General features: G+C 33.9%; 1 protein-coding gene across 1 annotated transcript; it reads left to right on the forward strand.

The window, feature by feature from the left end:
* The first annotated feature begins 1,261 nt into the window (after window positions 1–1,261).
* Window positions 1,262–19,250, forward strand: LOC140437639 (UDP-glycosyltransferase UGT5-like). Its single transcript, XM_072527264.1, has 6 exons — window positions 1,262–1,612; window positions 4,917–5,531; window positions 12,618–12,718; window positions 16,305–16,389; window positions 18,132–18,351; window positions 18,947–19,250. The coding sequence occupies exons 1-6, from the start codon at window positions 1,291–1,293 to the stop codon at window positions 19,218–19,220; spliced, it is 1,617 nt and encodes a 538-aa protein (XP_072383365.1). The 5' UTR covers window positions 1,262–1,290; the 3' UTR covers window positions 19,221–19,250.
* The last annotated feature ends 2,532 nt before the right edge of the window (window positions 19,251–21,782 follow it).

Here is a 21,782-nt window from a genome sequence, read left to right on the forward strand (position 1 = left end):
ATGGGACTGGCAACAACTAGTTAGGAAAACATCAGGTAAATACACATTGCACAATATGGAACTTGCAGATTTCAAAAACTTCAAAACGCTGTTTGATAAGAAATTGTCATCTAATTCTCCTTTTGAAAGTAGAAAAAAAATGTTAATAAAGACCCTGTTCTACTGTCAACATGTGTTTTCCTACAAGTCCAACAAGAACACATTGGAAAGTTCTTTTATAAGACCGATTTCAATAATCAAAATATGTATGAAGTGGACTTCATGAGGTATCGAAGACAGCAAGTAACGTTTCCAGCCCAATTAAATCAAGTCTCAGTAATCCCATTACCAATCACAAAACAAAAGTACAATGACTTAATTGCACTACTGCCTTTTGTTCCGTCAGTTTGTCATACGTTTTATCAAAATTTAACACATAGCGATGTAGCCACAAACGATTACCCACAAGAAGATGAAGATCATATGGAGCATCTTTAACAATTTTGAAAATTGTCGTCTATAATTTTACTTAATTATTATAACATAATATTTACCTCTAATAAAATAATAGTATAGGCTGTTTAATGTGTTTGTATTGTTTATTTCGTAAAGACCTTAACATGCAATGCCACATTATTTAAAAAAGTTGTTAGAGGTAAACAACACTATGTCCAACTACACATTTTAAAAAATTTTTTAAATAATGAACGGTAAACCTCAGGTGTATAACGCTTCATGGAATGAAAGACGATTATACACTCCACAATAATAATATATTAATCTTGGTTAAATATAAGAAACATTTGAGTATTTACTGATTACAAATTTAAAAAATTTTAAAACTGCTCTCCTGGAAAAGTAAGAAAATGGACATAGTGTCCTTTACCTCCAAGGTACCGAACTATTCATTGGATATTACATGCTATTTAAAGAAATTTAAGTTATAACGTCGCCTGAAGGGAGATCCTGCCAAGTTCGAAACTTTGATGCTATTGCGGAATGTGATTATGTTCCATTAAGTCGATTTGTCTGAACGTTTCAGTATTGTGCTAAAAAAGATCAATTATTAGGGAGGGGAAACATTATTCCAGCCCAATTTAGTGGAAAATCGCCGTAAAAATTTGTTTTGCATTTTGTAACTGTGTTAATAAATACAATTTAATTTTAATATTTATGGCTATACCTTTTACCACTAAAATCTCTGTATTTTATGCTTCGTCATATCATATATAAATATGAAATACATATTTACCTTAATAAATTACAGTTTACGAACTTTAATGGATAAATAGATGCATAATTTACGAACTTATGGTTATTCACGATAACATTAATACGGTGTTACACTTCGCGGAAGGTTCCAGTAGATATACCTTATGCAACAATATGAGCGAAAGACGATTTTTAATTTTCAGTTTATCAGTTATATTCTTCTTCAGCCCAGTGACAAATGCATACAAAGTTTTATTTGTATTTCCCATGCCAGCCAGAAGTCACTTTAATTTAGGGACCACGCTGGCTAAACAATTGGTTGCGGCAGGACATGATATTACGATGGTAGCCTTTTTTGAAGAAAAAAGTCCACCATTAGGAGGAACTTACACGAATGTCGTTTTGAATGATATAGTAAGCAGTAAGTAAATTAAGATAATTAGAATAATAAATATTTCAGTTACAAATTTCCATTTAGTTATAAATTTTGCAATTTTGCAATTTACTAGAGCTTATCTTTACTTACGCCGCTGTAGACATGTTTAAAATTTTGGAATTCTTCACTACACTGACCTTTCTTCTTAGTTTCAGTCAGTACGGCATAATCAACCTTAAAGTTTTTTATTTCTGTCAGGATTTCTATTGTTTTAGTGTTCCAACCTTGTATGATTCATGTACCAAAAATCAATATTTTTTTACGTTTGCCATGCAGTTTTTGTTTATGATCGTCCTGTGTTCTCTGATACTTTTTCCTGGGAACATTTGCAAAAACGTAAATTCCATTTCAGGAATATCGAATTTTCCGTTGACGTTTTCTCCCTGTTCTCGTTTTTAGGCGCCGGAAACCGACCTTTCATCCTTCTCCGTCATGTACATGACGTACACCCATTGCAATTTATTTCCCAGTGGTCACGGCGAGGACGTGGAGGTATGATTTGTTGGCTCGTTTTTTGTTTGACATGGGTATTTCGTAATGTTTTAGTGAACCCAGATCATTGGCAGCCCTGAGTATCACCACGATCCAATGTCAAACATTTGACCACCAAGGCACCAAGTTATTTGAAACCACTAACAACAGAAAAGAAAGAACGCTAAAATTGTTATAGATTGATTAAGTGTAAATTATGCAAATATTAAGGTTTTGTATTGGAAACTAACCATAATTTCAGTTTAAAGTACGGTTATTTTGACGTTTCGAGTTCCACTTCTCGGTGGAAATGAAATGGATATGAAAGTGGAAATCGAAATGTCAAAAAATACGTATTTTAAACCTAAATTGTGGTTAGTTCCGAATACAAATGGTAAATATATGAAAATTAGTTACTATAGGCTTAATATTGGTATAATTTAAATATTACCAACACATAATAATTGTAGCATTCTCCCTTTTTTTCTATTTTTTAGTGGTTAAGTAACTAAATAACGTTGCATCTGATGGACTAAATTTGTAGAGCCTTAAGCCGGTGGCAATTTTACAAAATATACTTGTTGTGAGCACAATCTTCCTTCAGCACCTTCTATGCATACGTCATCCAGAACTGAAACTATCCGTAATATTCCTTAGACACATATATGTTCACAAATGTTCCCATAGACATATTTGTTCCTTATGCTGTGCCCGCTATCAGCACTTCTTACTAAATATACTCGATTCCAGCGCAATTGGCTCCATTTTAACCTTTTAACGAATTCTTCTTCTTCTCATGGCGCCGTCTCCTTTCGAAAGTTAGCTATCCAAATGGCAATTGTAGTTTTGGAAACTGCTGCGCGAAAGATCTCTGCGGATGAGCGGTCGAACCATCTCCTCAGGTCTTTCAGCCACGAGCTCTGGCGTCTTCCTACTGATCTTTTGCCCTGTACTTTTCCTTCCAGTATAACTTGAAGTAATTCATATCTTTCGCCTCTCAACACGTGACCCAAGTATTATATTTTCCTCTCTTTGATTATTCTTAGTAATTATTTTTGTTTACACATGCGACGAAGTACCTTAACATTAGTAACTCTTTGTACCCATGGAATTCTCAACATTCGTCTGTATATATACATCTCAAAGGCATCTATGCTTTTTTCTATTTCAGAGTCCATTGTCCAACTTTCACAGCCATACAGTAAGACAGAAAGAACGTAACATCTGATCATTCGGATTCTAAGCTGTAGATTAAGGTCTGATCTTGTAAAAAATGTTTTCATGCTCATGAATGTTTTCCTTGCTTGTTCGATTCTTGATAGGATTTCTTTTTTTGGATTACACTGACTATTGATATTTGCTCCCAAATATTTTATGGAATTTACCTGTTCTATTATTTGACCCTTGGCATCCACCTGTACGTTTATTGGTGTATTTGAAAATACTAAAGTTTTAGTTTTGGAAACGTTTAGATGTAAACCGAACATTTCGCTGTGGTGAACTACCGCATTTATTATATTTTGTAGTTCTTGTGCGTTGCTTGCTATTAAGACGGTATTATCAGCATATCTGATGTTGTCTATGCTGATTCCGTTAATCTTAATTCCTCCTTGGACCTCGTCTAATCCTTCTGTTATGTTTTTAATAATTCTAATTTATTTATTATTTATTTATTAAAAGGTTCTATTTATAACACTTATAAATTTATTAAAGTCTTTATTACTTAATTTATTTACACAACAATTATACAATTTATTGTACTACGGGCGTTACATTTTAATTTACGCGGCGCGAATCTTCAGAGACTAACTGTTCTCTTCATAACAAAATTCCTCTATAAATATAAAATCCTGTTATTCGAGAATAACGGTGAAGCAGCGATCCCCCATCGAAGAAACCAGAAGCTTAGACTGGTTTTATTCGGCCTACTTGGAAACCTCGAGCGTGGATGACTCATCATAATTCAGGTCTAGAGGTTTCTGGTAAACAGGCGCCGAAATGACTAGAACAAAAACAGAATTAGTCATAATATATTTACAGTTTGAAAAGCCATAATTATCGTAACAATACTATGAATGCAAATCCCCTTGGTCTACCAATGTTGAGATCTGTCTTTACGTTTATACTTTCAATTTCACCATATTGACCAAAATATTCTCTCAATTCTCTATTAGTCGTTTCCCATCTCATGCCACCAACAAATAATTTTCTATCGTCATCACAACCGAGCGTTTCTGCACTTCCACTATCTGCTGGAGCGTCACCTGATCCATTTTGATGCTCTGCTGACACATCTTTAGAAAAATCTTCACCGTTCTCCATTAGAACTGCCTTCGCTATTAAAAGGGAAGATCCAATGTCGAACATTTGACCACCAAGTTACTTACCACTAAAAACAGAAAAGAAAAAATGCTTAAATTGTTATAGATTGGTCAAGTGTAAATTATGTCAATATTAAGGCTATAGTAACAATTTGTATTGGGAATTAACCACAATTTCAGTAAAGTACGATTATTTTGACGTTTCGATTTCCACTTCTCGGTGGAAATGAAATGGATATGAAGGTGCAAATGTCAAAATATACGTATTTTAAACCGAAATTGTGGTTAGTTCCGAATACAGATGGTAAACATATTAAAATTAGTTTACTATAGGCTTAATATTGGTATAATTTAAACATTACTAACCCATAATAATTGTAGCATTCTCTCTTTTTTCTATTTTTTGATGATGGGCTGAATTTGTAGGGCCCTAAACAATTTTCATTATTTTGTCAAAATCTTAATTTTATTTAATTGTGTTTATTTTTATTTTTCAGTAAAGGAAGATTTTAACTTTTTCGATTTACAACATGTACTCCCAGAAGTCGCAATATATTCTGCATACCAATCTGGGCATATGCTATCCAAAGCTGTATTGGAACATAAAAAAATTAAGAAACTGTTAGACTCCGATCAAAAGTTCGACGCCATTATTATCGAACAATTTTGCAACGATGCATTGAAAGTGTTAGGCTGGTACTTCGATGCACCTGTGATTCTTCTTAGTACAGTTGGTGCAAATTTTTGGGTGAATCCTTTGGTGGGCAATCCTAATCCGATATCTTACATACCAGATTTACATCTTGATTTTACGGAAAATATGACGTTTTTACAAAGATTTAGAAATATGTTAACAACTTTATCCCATATCATAACTCAACAAGTATCTTATTATCCTGCACAACAAGAAATAGTAAGACAAAATTTCCCTGGGAGTCCAAGTTTAGAAGAATTAATTGCAAATGTGTCACTTGTTTTGCTAAATACCCACGAGAGTATAAACCAACCAGTGCCACTGGTACCAAATATGATAAATGTTGGTGGTATGCATATTATGCCTGGTGCAGAATTACCTAAGGATTTGAAAGTTATTATGGATAATGCCAAAGAAGGTAAGTCTGCAGCTTTTTATTTCTTTTTGAACTTTTGACATTTATACAAAAAACAGTTTGAAACAAATTTTTTTATTAAAAATTTTGCAGAATTTTAAAATCATCATCATTCTATTGGCTTTGCTCACTTTTTAAGATGTCCTTTTTTGTCAGTAGGTTGTCTTATCTTAAATGCAAATCTGTTAAATTGTTGTTGTAGTTGAACGTAGATGAAATAGTATCAGACCATGTTATGTCCCACATGCTTCAGAAAATCCCACCCAAATAGGGTGAAAAAAAAACTAAATTAATTACATCAATACAAGATTCTAGCTATTAAAAGACACTTAATATTGGTGAAATATTAAATATGAAGACATCAACTTACTCCAATGAAGATTTAAGAATACAGATTGGTTTATGAACTAAAAAACCACTTAAAATAAACAAAAGATGTTAGAAAAAAACAACATTCCATTTCCATTGAAGCGAAATGAACATGACAAAACTCGGAAACCACAATTGCCAACAGACGAATAGTTTGTCGCTACTTGGAATAGTTCATAGACATTTTATATATTTCAATTAAAGTCATGTGTCAATATTATCATCAAGGCCATGCTGAGGCTTATTTTTGCTTTTTTAGTATTCATTTGGTTGATATTTGTGCCATTTTCCAACAGGGATAACATGGATAAAAGCAAGGGGAACAACATGGTGAACAAAAAGGTATATAATAATATCAAAAATAACTTCATAAAATATCCAAAATGACCTACTGTATACATTGTTGTTGCTCTTGCTGTTATTCATGTTATCCCTGTTGCATCCCCTGTGTATACTACCCGTGTTGTTATCCCTGTTGCAGCCCGTGGTGTCCGCCCAAAAGGTGCTGATTGAAGATTCTTTCATTCATAATGGAACGAATATCAACAAAATGAACAATTACAAAGCAAAAAATTTGTCAATAGAATAGAATAGATTTATATTTAAATGGGAATAAGCCACAATTAAAGGTTAAAATACGTTTATTGACGTTTCAATTTCCACTTCGGAAAAATATAAATTAAAAATAGAGAATTTGATAGATCTCAAATCTGTAAACACGCATGGGATAATGAACAATGGAATGATTCAAATATAGTCCTAAAAGAAACGGATGGTAAAAAGAGAAAAATCAAAGAAGCGGCTCTAATTATGCTAAATGAGACCAATTGTGTCGCGAATTCCTCGGCAGAATGTAGTAGGATCTGGTTACCCATATTGAAAGAGGAAGTTATTAAAAGGAAAATACCAGTATTGGTAAGTCAGTAACATATAGAGAATACATCATTTATGTTTTTTAAATAACAAACATATAAAATCGGAATTTGGTGTTTATTGAAGGTAAACTAAATGCACGATCAAATACTTACCATGTCGGGATAGTATTATGAGGTTTTTTTCCTGGTTTTTCCCTCATAATTTACTATGGAATCACTAACAGGAGAATTTTACTGTCATCATGGCATGTATTTGTCTTTTTAAAGACGAATTACATGTTATGATCTTTTCTGACGGATATTCTCAAGTTAAAGTTGATTTCATGTAATCGAATGAACTATCTTATAAGTAAAGTCGTCCCAGGAACGCAACTCAACAATATTGGCAATATCATTTTAAAGTCTTCTACTTTAAAATGTATAAGGTATGTCTGAATTGTCTATATAGATGAGTCAGATAAAATTAAATTATTAGAAGAATTTTTCACTAAGTAACAAAAAACAAAATTTGTTTAATTTACCAATGTTTGTATTTTGAGAACGATTTCCGAAGTGGAAATTGAAACGTCAATAAACGTATTTTAACCTTTAATTGTGGCTTATTCCCATTTAAATATAAATTAATTTAAAATGCCACAAGAAAATAGCTTCAGAACAATATTAAGAATAGAATAGAATGGAGTAGAATAGGGGAAAGTAGAATAGAAATAAATGAAAACTTAAAATGAAGAATAAAGATTGTACAGAATGTTAAGTTGCTAAAATGTTGAGCGCCAACTATTTTTAGAAGAAAAATAGTCAAACAAAACAGAAAGTTAAATGAATTAGATCAAAGGAAGTCGGAATAAAATAATTATTTGAAGAAAAGTACCAAACATGTGACGTTTATAACGTTACAACTCCACTTATCAGTCCAAAGAGTTTTATTTCCACCACATGCATACGTTGTTCTTCTCTCTTTTTATCTTCCTTGCATTCTATACCGTCAATCATAGTGGAAGTTCGGTAAATATGGAATAATCCTGGTAATATGATTGGTGTATTAAACACGTGGCGCCACCCGTTGTTGCCCGCGCATACTCGGTACTTCCGATCTGCTTTTATGAAGAAGCCATTAGTAAAAGTTTGTTCGGTGAGCATGCGGAGTTTCGGTAACGCTGCAAATTTGTTCCCATAATTTGGAAGTTTTAAATAGAAATTTATTTTGGAGATTAGGTACGTACACTATGGATACCAGTGGATGCATTAGCTATTCTAAACTATTCTAGACATTTGGAAATTCAATTAATATTACCTCAGTATACGAAGCCAATATGTATTCCATATTGCCCAATATTCCGTACTTACCCGCATTACGTATTACCCGCATCTCCGAAGTACCTATAACGTAGACATTTTTTAAAGACTTTATAATAGCACCGAAGAAGCTTGTTAAAGCTAAATACATTCCAGGAATATCGATAATATGCGCAAAACAATAGATGCTGTAAGAAAAAAAAAGGATGGGTTATTTAGCGACATCCAAGAGTTTTGGCGATCCTCGTAGCACACTATTTCACTGTTGTAGGGAAGGTGATGATTTTATTCAGAAAACATCACTTGGAAGAAAGCGAGTTTTACCAGCAGCCCTAGAAAGTGAATTGGTAACATATCTCCTAGAAACGGGGTGGAAATATTTCATCCTCACATGCCAGGAAGTGTAAGCATAAAATCACTCTCAGTGTAAGCGGCAATTACTTTAGCAGGAAGGGGTCCCTGGTTACAGTTTTTTTCTGCATGAGCGCAGGTGGGACTTTCGTTCCCCCGATGATCATTTTTTCCAGAAAAAAATCCAGCGAGCTGCTTAAAAAAAAACGCTCCACCAGGGTCTCTCTTCACCTTTCACCCATCTGGGTGGATCTAGATGGGCTTGTTTACCCAGCGATTCGATCATTTCTTGGAACACACAAAACCCACTCGAGGCAGTTCTATAGTGCTGGTATTAGATGAGCATCATATTCATATCAGAAACTTGGAGGTCATTCTGAAAGCTAAAGAACATTACTTATGTGTCAATTATTTGTTTGCCTCTGGATAAGATGGTAATGGGTGCACTTAAAACTTATTACAGTGAAGAAGTATTTATCAGAACTACTAACAGAACGATAACTCATTTCGAGGTACGTGAATTATTCAGGAATGTCTATTTAAAAATACAGATAGGAGAGAAAACAGTAAAAGACTTCAGTGCTACTGTAATTTGTCCAGTTAGACGTGATATATTTTCGGAACAAGAAAGTCAGCTGCAAAACGAAGCAAGAATAGAATCAGTTGAGGACCTAAATATCACTGTCCTTTTCCCAGATAATATACCATTACCACAGCTTAAAAAGAAGGAAGGAACACGTGGCAGAAAATGTGGCAAGTCGGTGATACTCACCGCACGATCGACGCTAAATAAGGACGAGTTAGAGCAAAGTATTTCAGTTGCTTAATAGCAAAATATGTGCTTAATAGCAATCTTATTTTTAAATTAAACCCAAGATACAAACTTAAAAGTATACAGGCTTACGCACCAACTACGAGTCACCCGGATGAGGAAGTTGATCAATTTTATGAAGATATCAGAGCAGCTATACAAACTTCAAAAACACATTACACATTGATAATTAGAGATTTTAACGTCAAATTGGGATTCAAACAAGATGATGCAGAATCTGCTATGGGAAACTTTGGATTTGGTGAGAGAAATGAGAGAGGTAACAGGCTTCTTGACTTCTTACATCAGGAAAATCTCTTTGTGATGAACTCATTCTTCGGAAAGAAACCCCAACGTAAGTGGACATGGAAGAGTCCGAACCAAAGAACAAAAAATGAGATTGATTTCATAATATCAAATCGGAAAGATATTGTTCAGGATGTAACAGTATTGAATAAATTTTCAACAGGGAGCGACCATAGACTAGTTAGAGCAAAAACCACTTTTAACACTGAAGTTGAAAGAACAAAAATGATCCTCAAAAAGAAAAGTGGAAGGTGGCTGTTCCCAGAAGATATAACACTTTACGAAGAAAATATTAAGACTAGTTTGGATACACACGACTTAGAGAATATCAGCATCAATGAAATGAACAATAATATTACCCAAATATTGAAAGAAGCTGAAAAGAAATACTGTCCTCGTCCTGAAAATAATAACAAAAAATTAAGCCACAACACAAAACATCTTCTAGAGGAAAGAAGAAAACTTAGGGAAAATCAGGATCATAACCAAAATGAACTAAGAATTTTGAATAAGAAAATTAAAAAGGAAGTTAGAAAAGATCTGAGACGATACAATACGATGGAAATAACTAGAGTAATAGAAGAAAACAAAAGCTTGAAAGTACTCAGACAGAGCATGTCCATTGGAAGAAAAAACGTCCACAAATTAAGAAATGAACAGGGGCAAATCATTGAGGATAGAATTCAAATTATGAATACGATAGAGAGTTTTTATAGACAACTATACAAAGAACAGCAATGTAACCGGAGTGGATCATTACCAAAGATAATCAATCAGGGATCTGAAATTTTACCGGACGTAACACCCAATGAAGTTCGAAGGTCAGTGCAAGAAATGAAAAACAATAAGTCCCCCGGAGGCGATGAAATAGTGGCAGATGCCTTGAAGGTGGCTGGAAAAAGATTATGGCAGGTCCTTGCCAAACTATTCACTAGATGTTTGCAGGAAGCAATAACACCAACCCAGTGGTATAACGCAGAAATTATCATACTTCATAAAAAAGGGGATGCTACCGACCTCAGGAATTACAGGCCCATAAGTCTACTTTCACATATTTATAAACTATTTACAAAAATAATTACGAAACGACTAGAAAATAAATTGGAATTTTATCAGCCCATAGAACAGGCGGGTTTTAGAAAAGGCTATGGAACAAACGATCACCTACTGGTAATAAAAAATCTTATAGAAAAATGCACTGAATATAATAAACCACTAGCTTTAATATTTGTCGACTATGAAAAGGCATTCGACACCGTAAATCAACAAAAAATATTGGAAGCCTTGACAGAATGCCGAATTGACTATCGGTATATAAATATAATTAAACATATATACCAAAACGCAACAGCCAGTGTTAGAGTGGGTGATCGTCAAACCCAGAAATTCCCGATACAACGTGGAGTACGCCAGGGGGACACCATATCGCCGAAACTGTTCACTACGCTTTTGGAATATATATGTAAAAGGGCAAAACTGACCGACAAGGGCATAAACATAAACGGAGAAAAGCTTAGCCATCTAAGGTTTGCAGATGATATTGTACTAATAGCTGATAGGATAGATGAGGCCAAAGAACTTTTAAATCAGCTCTACCTTTCCTCGCTAGAAGGGGGATTGAAAATAAATATATCTAAAACCCAGATGATGACAAATCTTGTAGTCAGCGAAGATATATGCGTAGGAACAAGATCCATAGACCAGGTAATGGCCTATAAATACTAGGTTATGAGATTCGCATAGGAAAAGATAACCAAACCGTTGAGCTTCTCCGTCTTATAAGACTGACTTGGGCAGCCTTCGGCAAGCTGAACCATATTTTCAAATCGTCTGATATACCAATATGCCTTAAAAGAAAAACGTTTAATCAGAGTGTTTTGCCAGTGTTAACTTACGGTGCCGAAACGTTGACCATGACAAGGAGAACAGTTCAAAAGATCCGTGTGTGTCAAAGGGCGATGGAGCGTGCTATGTTGGGCGTTTCACTACGAGACAAGATCCCAAATCGCCAGCTACGACAAAGAACAGGAGTGGCTGATGCAGTAGAGAGAGTAGCAACACTAAAATGGAACTGAGCAGGTCACGTGGCTCGAGTGACAGACAATAGATGGACAAAGCGGATACTGGAATGGAGACCAAGAGATGATGCCTACCGAAGTAGAGGTCGTCCACCAATACGTTGGACTGACGATCTAAAACGTTGTCATAGGAATTGGATGCAAGAGGCACAAGATCGAAATAGATGGAAAATTATGAGGGAGATCTATGTCCAGCAGTGGATAAGCGATGATTGAATGATAATAGCAAAATAAATGTTTGTGAGAAGAATTGATGATGACACACCAGAACCTAGTGGCATCAAGTCTATGCCCAAGAAGATATGCAAACGACCGACGCAAGCCAACAACGTCAAGTTCAAAATCATCATCTGATGACAATTTCCCACTGGCCAAATCAGTTGGACAAATATTCAGAATAAACGATCAAGATTTTTTGGTCGACAATATTCCCGTAGTCCTAGAATTAAGTATATTCTAAAAGTAAAAGCCGAGAAATATGGATTCAGTGTCATGTGTGAATGCTGGTCACATAAAGCCCGCACAGGAAACGACCACGAAATGTATTTATGCGACTTTTGTAAATCGTAGTCCATAACGTTGCCAAATAAAAAAAAATCAACAAAAATGTATTTTTGTTATTTTTCAACTGCATGGTATTTATCAGATATATTTTTCTCCATAAAGTGAATGCAATTGGTTATCTATATGTTTTATTATCAATTTTTATTCTATTGTAATTTATAAGTGCATAATAAGAATGGGTATTCCATATTCACCCAACTTCCTTTACTCTTATGGCAGCTTCACTTCTACTACGACTAACTTCTACTAATTCTTCTTTTACTTTCACTGGAATCTTCCTGTCACAAAATACTTCACCTCAAATTCTTGTACTTCATCCATTCTGCTCTAAATCTACTACATGTACCTTCATCTATTTCTCCATAATATCGATTCTGGATACTATTATTTTTCACTTTATTTTTAAATCCTCTTTACTAATTTATATATTTCTTTTAAGGCATTGTCTATTTCAGTTTGGGCTCTCATATAGATCCCGCTAAAATGAAAAAAGAGCAAACTACAGCAATATTTAATGCTTTAGGAAAACTCCCTCATAAGGTAAGTGTAGTAAACCACCAACTGTAATATTTGTACTATAGTGAATAAAAATTTTTGTTGTTATTGAGATGCAAACAAAGCAGGTACACAATATTGACAAACCTCTCCAAAAAGTAACGTTTTTTATTTACAAACCTCGGTATTGAAGAAGTTTGTTTGGGTTTTGCCTTTTGGGCAGGGCCGCCACTAAGGTATTGGCCGCCCGTGTGCAACTTAATATTTGCCGCCCCTCTTCCAACACTTTAGACATACATACTATTATTTAAAGAAATGTGCAGAAGATGCATAATATAACAATAATAATTTGTAAATAGATAAATACTTACTTGAACATTTAGACTAATTTCTATGATCCAACGTCCATATATTATCCTAATGCATATCCTATGTATCTCCTAATATCCTTATATCCTAATTTAAACTTTCTTTCCCCTAATTTGATAACCATGATCCAACGTCCAGAATGTGTATATCCTAATATCCTAATTTAAATAGAAACATAAACACATAAAAAAACTAAAAACGCACTTTTCGGGCTTTCGTCTCGGAAAACTTCTATAAGACAATATCTATAATGTCCAATGTCGCACACACTTCATGTTCTTTAGATAAAATTGCTAAAGCAGAAAGTCTATCTTGCTTCATTGAGGATCGCAAATAGTTTTTAATAATCTTAAGTTTTGAAAACGACCGCTCACCCGTAGCTACAGTAACAGGTAGAGTTAGGAATATACGTACTATTATAGTTAAGTTTAGAAATGTTGATACAAGATTATTTTCGTAAATATATTCAAGAATATCACAAGGATTTTTTCTGCGGAAAAAAATGGTTGAATAGCTTTAATTTCTTCATATAAATCGGTTGCACTAATGTCACTATCTGAGCTGTTTATGTCTGTAAGGGCTTGATTCACTTTCTCACAATTGGTTTTGAGTTCATCATCGTTTTAAACTTTGGTTATGCCATATATTACACTAAAAATGTCTGTATGCTGTTGAAATAATTATTGGGACCGTTCTTCAATTGCTTTTATGGCAACAAACAAAATCTTAAAATAAAAATTTATTTTAAATGACAATTCCGGAGATAATATAGGTTCATCAGCTCCTTCATACTCAAAATGCACCTTCTTCAATTTATCGAATTCTCAACTAAGACTGAACAGAATACATATTAATCCATCTATAAACATAACCATAGACACAATATTATAACAGAAACTTTACAACCACTTGCCTAAATTCTTGTAAAGTATCTACGTGTGAAATCCCAAATAACTGAACTCCAAAAGCCGCCAGCCGCTTTGAATTAAAAAGTATTCACGAAACTGCTTAAGACTGTACCTGCAAAAGGGCGACAGTTCATACAATAAATAATATTTTCTGACATTTTTTTAGATTAGAATAAAAAAGAAGTATACATGATAAATGAAACGCATTTGAGTATTATCACGTACTGAATAATTATTATTGTTTGGAATATTAGAGTTCACAGAATTATCTGAATTATTAATATTTAATTATTTGAATTTATTTTCGTTTTAAAAAAGTATTATAATCAGTGGACTACTTTTGGCCGCCCCTATTGTTGGCCGCCCGTGTGCGATGCACACTTGGCACACATGGTAGCGGCGGCCCTGCTTTTGGGTTTGTATATCACTGAAGTAAAATGGCTAAGAAATAAACAAAAAAATTGCTGTTGAGAACTCTCACACAGCCATATATTTGACAAAAATGTTATACCACTTAAACATTTTTGTCAAATATATGGCTGTGTCAGAGTTCTCAACAGCAATTTTTTTGTTTATTTCTTAGCCATTTTACTACAATGATATAGCTGTTCATCAGTCTCTGCAAATCTTCGAGATGTTCTGCCAAATTAATTCGTGTAAATAATGTTAATTCGTATTCCGTTGACCTTTATTTTAGCAGTTTCTCCTTCAAAAGTCCTTCAAATTTCTTCAGAGTATACATTAAAGAAAAGTGGTGACATCACACAGTCCTGTCTAACCCCTCATTTAATTTCGATTTCCTTTTATGTGTTTCATTAATACGTACTATTTCTCGTTGTTTATAATATAGATTTTTTATGATCTGAAAGTAATTGTAGTCTATTTGTTTTGCTTTCAAAACTTTTATCAAACGATTTATTATAATCTATGAAACAGATGATCTTCTATGATCTTCAGTAATATTTTTAGTGTACGAGACATCGAACTATGTAATAGTACAGTGATCGCTGCACTCTCGAGAGTGTGTCTTCATAGGAGGCAAATACAGATCGATGTCAACCATTCCTTGGTTATATTTCCTGATTAATATGTATATCACATTGAATAACTTAAACCATGTGTTTCGTTTCTATTATCTTAAGAATATCAATCAACCAATTCTGCGCTTTTCTTTTTTTATTTAAACGATAATATGTGCTCTATTTTTCCTCATTTGTCTTCGAACAGTGCGATGTATTCTCTCTAGCGTTTGAGTTTTTTCCCGGTCTGAATTATGGTGTTCCCATTTTCTAACTGTAACAAAATATGGTTTTTTCGTTGTAAGTATTTACTGCCATTTCTATACCGTATTTATGTAGATTCAACAAGTCATAATTATTGTGAAGTTATTTGATTTTTTCGATTTTCTTCTATATTCTTTCCATTCTTTTGTTTCTCTGATCTCATTATTAATAGTTCTGCATTTGGAAGGCATTTTTATTTTTGGCTTGTCTATACTGTTTCATCATATTTAATATCTCATCGTTCATCCAGCTCTCTTTTATTCTTACAGGATCTATCAATCGATCGAGGAGACATCTTTTTATATCTCAGATTGTTCATATTTCTATCTGTATAATATTGGTGGGTATAAGTGGGTTGTGATCGGATGAGATATCTGTTTCTGGATATGTTTTCACTGCTTTGATAATATTACGGTATCTCTCGTTAATCATGAATATAGTTTAGTAATTTAAAAAATGTGTTGGTATTAGTTTATGCTTTTAGCAAAATTATACTAAGAATCCCCCTTTCCTTACGCTTCCCAATCCATGGTCTCCTAGTATTATTTCAAACCTTAGTTATTTTCATGTTGATAGAACCTTTCTAATTCATCTTACGTTCCTTCTGTCGTTAGTGAGTATAGCTGAATCAGATTAGGTTTGGTGTATCTCTTTCGAATATCGAGACAAAGACTTTTACTGCTTTATTTACTTTATCGGCAATAATGACGACTCCATATCTATGCTGCTCATTTTTTGAAGAGCTTTATGCATTTGACTAGGACGATACATGCTTTTCACATTCCACGTACTAATTCACATATTGTACAATTGTATTTTGTTTGTTTGACAAGGACTTCGACTACTATTCCTGGGATAGCGACTGGGATTCCTTATTCTTACTTCCCCTCTTGATTCATGATTGAATTTGTCTCTGATTTCCATGATCAGTCACTGTTTTATACTTCGTACTGATTGCCATGATAGTTATACCAGGGATATCCTCGCGGATCTGTAATGTGTATATGGGAGACTGCTATACCGGCAATCATTCTTGCTGTCTACTGAGTATAGTGTAATTGATATTTGCAGGTTCTCTTAAAATGGTATAAAGACGTTCCAGAAAAGGCTGACAATATTGTAATAAGACAGTGGTTTCCACAACAAGGTATATTAGGTAAGTAGATGTTCATATATTTGAAATAAGCCTCCTTCGTTAAGCTATACGTCGGTCCGGTTACATCTTCTTTAAGTGCCATCTCCGCGACGAAGGTTGGCAATCATCATGGCTATTCTGATCTTCGAGGCAGCTGTTCTGAACAATTGTATTGAGCTGCAACCAAACCTCTCTCTTAGGTTTTTAACCAGGAAACGTGTCTTCTTCCTACGCTTCTCCTACCCTCTACTTTTCCTTGAATTATTAGTCTCAAGATGTTGTATCTTTCGCCTCTCATCACATGTTCGAGATATTGCAATTTCCTTTTCTTTTATTGTATTTTCCATTTCCCTCTCTCTGCCTATTCTCCTTAACACTTCTGTATTCGTGACCCTATCTACCCATGGAATCCTTAACAATCTTTTAAATGTCCTCCACATTTCAAACGCGTTAAGTCGATATATTGTATTCCGTGACAGCCGTAGCTCAGCGGCTACGTTACTGGCTTAACAAGCTGGAGGGCCCGGGTTCAAATCCCAGCACCGACAAAATTTTTAATTTCTAATTTAACTGTGCTGCCACCGTGCTTCGGAGGGCACGTAAAGCCGTCGGTCCCGGCTACGAAATTAGTCGTTAAGTGATGTTAGGGGCGCATGCGCGATCTGAAAACCCTAACACTAGACCTTAGCCAGAAGGTTACACGAACTTTACTTTTTTATTGTATTCCGGTTTAATGTCCATGATTCAGCTCCATAGTAGAGTACACTGTGTACATAGCTTTTAATTAGCCTTATTCTGAGGGCCAATGTCAGATCTTTGCTGCATAAAATCTTTTCCATTTTCACCAAGTTGGCACGTGTTTTTTCAATTCTGACTCTTGTTTCTACAGTATAATGGTTATTTTCTGTGATTTTCGTTCCCAAGTAAGTATATCTTTTTACTATCTCAATCTGCCGACCGCCTACCGTTTAATATTTCGTTTGTATTGTTGTTCTTGCTTATTTTCATGAATTTGGTTTTTTTGATGTTAAGACAGAGTCCGTATTGTCCACTATATCTTAATATGTTGTTCATTATTCTTTCTAAGTCTTCCAAGTTGTCGGCTATTATGACTGTATCGTCGGCATACATAATGTTGTTAATTAAACTTCCGTTCACTTTTCTTCCGTTTCGTTCACTTCCGGCAGAAGCTGGATTGGTGAAAACAAATGGGGGCTAAAGTTGTGGAATATTTCAAATCAATTTTGTGATATACATCAAAATGAAATTGGCCAAGGTCTCAAATTAAATCGGAATTGCGAACTGAAATAGAATGTTCATATATTCTGTTTTGAATTCTTCGATTGGTTTTGCCTATATATAGGTTTTGCCTATATATAGTTCTCAGGAAGAACCGCGTTGAGAATTTATTACTCGACGTTTCGGCACCTATTTTGGAGCCATTACCAAGAATGATACGTTTCCGTTCGAGTTCTGGGTCTCAATCTGCCTACTCCCACCACTCGAGACGTACACAGGGTAAGCCCGGTTGTCACTCGGCACTGAGGAGTAGGCAGATTGAGACCTCAGTGCCGAGAGACAGTTCTTGTATTTATACAGAACACGATACTGGTAAAAAATTTGAATTTAACCTAAAACAAAAGCGAAGAGATCATTTCTTCATAGTAGACAAAACTAAGTATATAAAATGTAATAACAAAAGATGCCAGTTTTCAAATATATACATTATTCACGATTAAATAAACATTTTTTGTTTTTTACAGCTCATCCAAATGTAAAACTATTTATCACTCATGGAGGTTTACTAAGTAATTTGGAAGCAATCCACTACGGTGTTCCAGTATTAACTCTGCCCATATTTGGTGACCAAAGAATGAACGCAGCGAAAGCTAACGCAGGAGGCTTCGGAGTATCCGTAACTTTCTCCACGATGACCGAAGAAGTTTTAAGTAAAGCCTTGAATGAAATATTAACTAATAAAAAGTGAGTATTAGAGCTCTTCTCATACCCACGGTGTTCTTCACGTTTATTATCCAACGATTGTTATAAACACCATCTTAATTCACAAAAAGGGTGACATGACGTACCTAAAAAATTACCGACCAATTTCACTTCTTTCACAACTACTCGAAACATTTCTAGTCATTACCACACGGAAATTTGATGAATACAAACTAGTAGAACAGGTCGGATTTAGAAAGAAGTACAAAACTTGTGACTAATTGAACATCCTTAAAAAGCCTTTTATAGTGTAGAACCATGGGCCATCGAGAAAGCATTGGTCAACAGCCGTATAGATTCAACATACAGAATATTTTCTGATATTATCTAAACTTTATCTCTATAGCTTTTTCCTTTTTCTCTTTCGCCATGCCCCGAAATTGCTTCAGTAGTTTTGCTTTATCTTGTGTTAAATTGATTTTAATGAAATACTGCTTCCTGTTAGGAATTTCTTTCTTTCATAAAATCAATTTTTATTCTAGCCATTAGTGGTTTCCCATGTGCGAAAGATACAGATGATACAGCAAAATGCGCGATTTAATATTATAACTATTCTACGTAAATTTTTATATTGCAGGTACACAGAAACTGCCAAATTGAGGTCATCACTTATGCATGACAGAATTGCCAAACCAATGGATACAGCTATCTACTGGGTAGAGTATGTAATACGAAATAAAGGAGCTCCTCACTTGAGGGTAGCTGCTGTTAATATGCCATTCTATAAGTATTTTTTGCTAGATGTTATTGCTTTTATACTATTAAGTTTTATTACTATAATTACACTTGTATATATTACTTGTAAAAAGCTTGGTTCTTCTAAGAAGAACAAAAATACTAAAACTGAATAATTTATGTATCTATATATTAGTAAAAATTAAATAAAGACTTTTTTACTAATGCTGATCGCAGTCTAAATTTGTTTTGAAGGGAAGCTTCTATACTGGCGTTGTGTTACTTTTTTCTCTATAGTTAAATGCATTCGTCACGGAACTAGCGCCACAATATGGCCATGTCACCTCACGGTTAGCGTCACAAAATAGTGTCTGTTCGCATCGATTCACTACACTCGATCAATTCGTTTCTATACTAAAACAATTTTTAATTGAAGGTGATTAATTGGCAACAGCGCACTTAAAGCAACGAAATCATATTCCCCTTATCAAGTAAAATTTTATTGTTATTATAGAGTGCCTAATACAGTAGGTACTTTAAAAACAGAAAACTTTGCAAAATACTAATTTCTTCATTAGACTAAACAATCTGAAATGCACTATTCAGTTCATTCTCTATTTATAGAATTGCTGTGTGCTGTAAACGTTATATTTGTTTTTTAACTTGATTTGAAAGTTTTTAAAAATATTATTTAAATTTTAAAAATATAGAAAACAACATAAAAACTTCGCGCTGGTCTACTGTACCGCCTACTGTAATATCTTTTTTTACGCTATATTTTTACATTATATAGGTAAGCAGGTTAGTATTAATAGTTTAGATTGTTTCCTTGGATTTAATGTTGATTAAAAGTTTAATTCGTTTAATTTGAGTCCTTTATAAGTCTTAGGTAGAGACTGTATTATATGCTCTAAAAAATGGTTAAAATATGCATGCAACATACACTTAAAAAGTAACCAAATATGCCTTTATTATATGAAATATGCATTTATATATGCACTTTAATTTTTAGGGCTTGAGATTTGGTGAGAAATAAAATTATAGTATAACTTAGAGAGTGTTTATTTATTACTACATTTAATAAAAAAATATAAACGAAAATTCACAATAAAATGTCCTCGTTCTTGCTGTTACAGTATATAATCATAAAATGTTCAATATTTTCAAGCGTAATGTTATGCCTTCTATCAGTTAATATGTGTTTATATGAGGAAAACGATCTTTCAACATCACAGGATGTAATTGGCGCAAATCTAAAATTTGACACTAGCGAGGGATCCATATTATTAACTTCGTTAAAGCTTCCATTGATTATGTTATTTATTGATCGCAATAAAGAAAAGCCTTCATTCCGGTTTAAAACTTCACTAAATTTATCTTTAATTTTTTTTCCAATTGCCCCTGAAAGGTTTACTATTCTTTCTTTGACATAATCAACAATGCAAATACTATCATTTAAAGATAATTTTTGACTCTCTAGTTTTGTAATAGAGTTTACAATTATGTCAAAATTTGCTTTTATATAGGACAGTTCATTCTGAACAGAATTCTCACTAAAAATATTTTGACATTTCTGAACAGGAATGCAACAAGAAGGATCAAAATTTGATATAACATTTTTGATATCAATATAATTATTTGCAAAATATATGGCACTATTCAACCACGTCCCCCATTTAGTCAATACTGGTTCCAGTGGCAAAGGGATATCGGGAAGCATCTCTTTATACTCGCAATTTTAAAAATACTTTCTTTACATTGTTGATTAAAGTGTTTACATTTGGAAACTCGAGTCTCACTTTCTCTGCCACCCTGTTTAAACCATGCGCTAACCATGTACAATTAATCAAATTCGGAAAAAAAATCTTAAGACTAGTAACAGCTTTAACCATGTAGGAAGCGGCATCGCTAACTAGTAGCAAAATTTTTTCAGAAGGTACTTGATTCGGTAAAAAGAAATTTGTCCAAGATTCATTAACAAATCGAGCAATTGTTGCATAGTTGGTTTTTTCTAAACATTTTACGCTGATTAAATACGACTTATTAGAGTCATCAGCTGAACTGTTTAAAACTCCAATAATTAAATTCGCGATTTGCCGACCCTTGGCGTCAGTAGTCTCGTCGACAGATATCTACAGATATTCATTTCTTACCCGGCTTTTAATACCTTCAATAAAATCTTTGTAAGATGCCCTCACATATTTCTTGCGAAGAGTTGAAGAACTTGGTATCTGTACTGACTTATTTTCAACTTTACAATATGTTTTCAAAAAATTTTGACACACCTTGCTATCCAATTTATACAGTGGGATATTGCAAGTTACAAAAAAATTGCATACATCTTTTGCAAACATTTCTTGCTCCGTCGATATGTGACGATTTTGAATAATGTTGTTCTGCAGAAGCTGCTGGCGTGGTTTCTTGAAGTCCTAAGATACTTTATATTGGTGGAGAGCCGTTTTCAAGTATTGGGAAATTTGAAATTTTTTTTTCACAGGGAATCTGTAATAAAACGTTTAAGTAAATAGGAGTCTAATGCAATAATATGGACTTCAAAGTTTATAGATAACATATTTTTTTTCTCGAAACTAAAACTACCGCCTAAAAAACCGTACTAAAAAAATAAATATGAAGAAGAAACAAATAACATTCTACAACAATGTAACCGAAATTTACAGACAGATCAAGCCTGAGAACAAATTAAATCTGCCGTAGTAGAAGCTAGCGAGAAAATAGTT

Source organism: Diabrotica undecimpunctata, chromosome 3, assembly GCF_040954645.1.
Source record: "Diabrotica undecimpunctata isolate CICGRU chromosome 3, icDiaUnde3, whole genome shotgun sequence".
NCBI classification, from domain to species: domain Eukaryota; kingdom Metazoa; phylum Arthropoda; class Insecta; order Coleoptera; family Chrysomelidae; genus Diabrotica; species Diabrotica undecimpunctata.

Excerpts from the sequence above, each read along its gene's own strand:
- LOC140437639 (XM_072527264.1), top strand. The coding sequence starts at position 1,291 with ATGGTTATTCACGATAACATTAATACGGTGTTACACTTCGCGGAAGGT. Across the intron at positions 5,532-12,617 it reads TATGGATAATGCCAAAGAAG|GCATTGTCTATTTCAGTTTG; the intron begins GTAAGTCTGCAG and ends ATTTCTTTTAAG. Across the intron at positions 16,390-18,131 it reads TCCACAACAAGGTATATTAG|CTCATCCAAATGTAAAACTA; the intron begins GTAAGTAGATGT and ends TGTTTTTTACAG.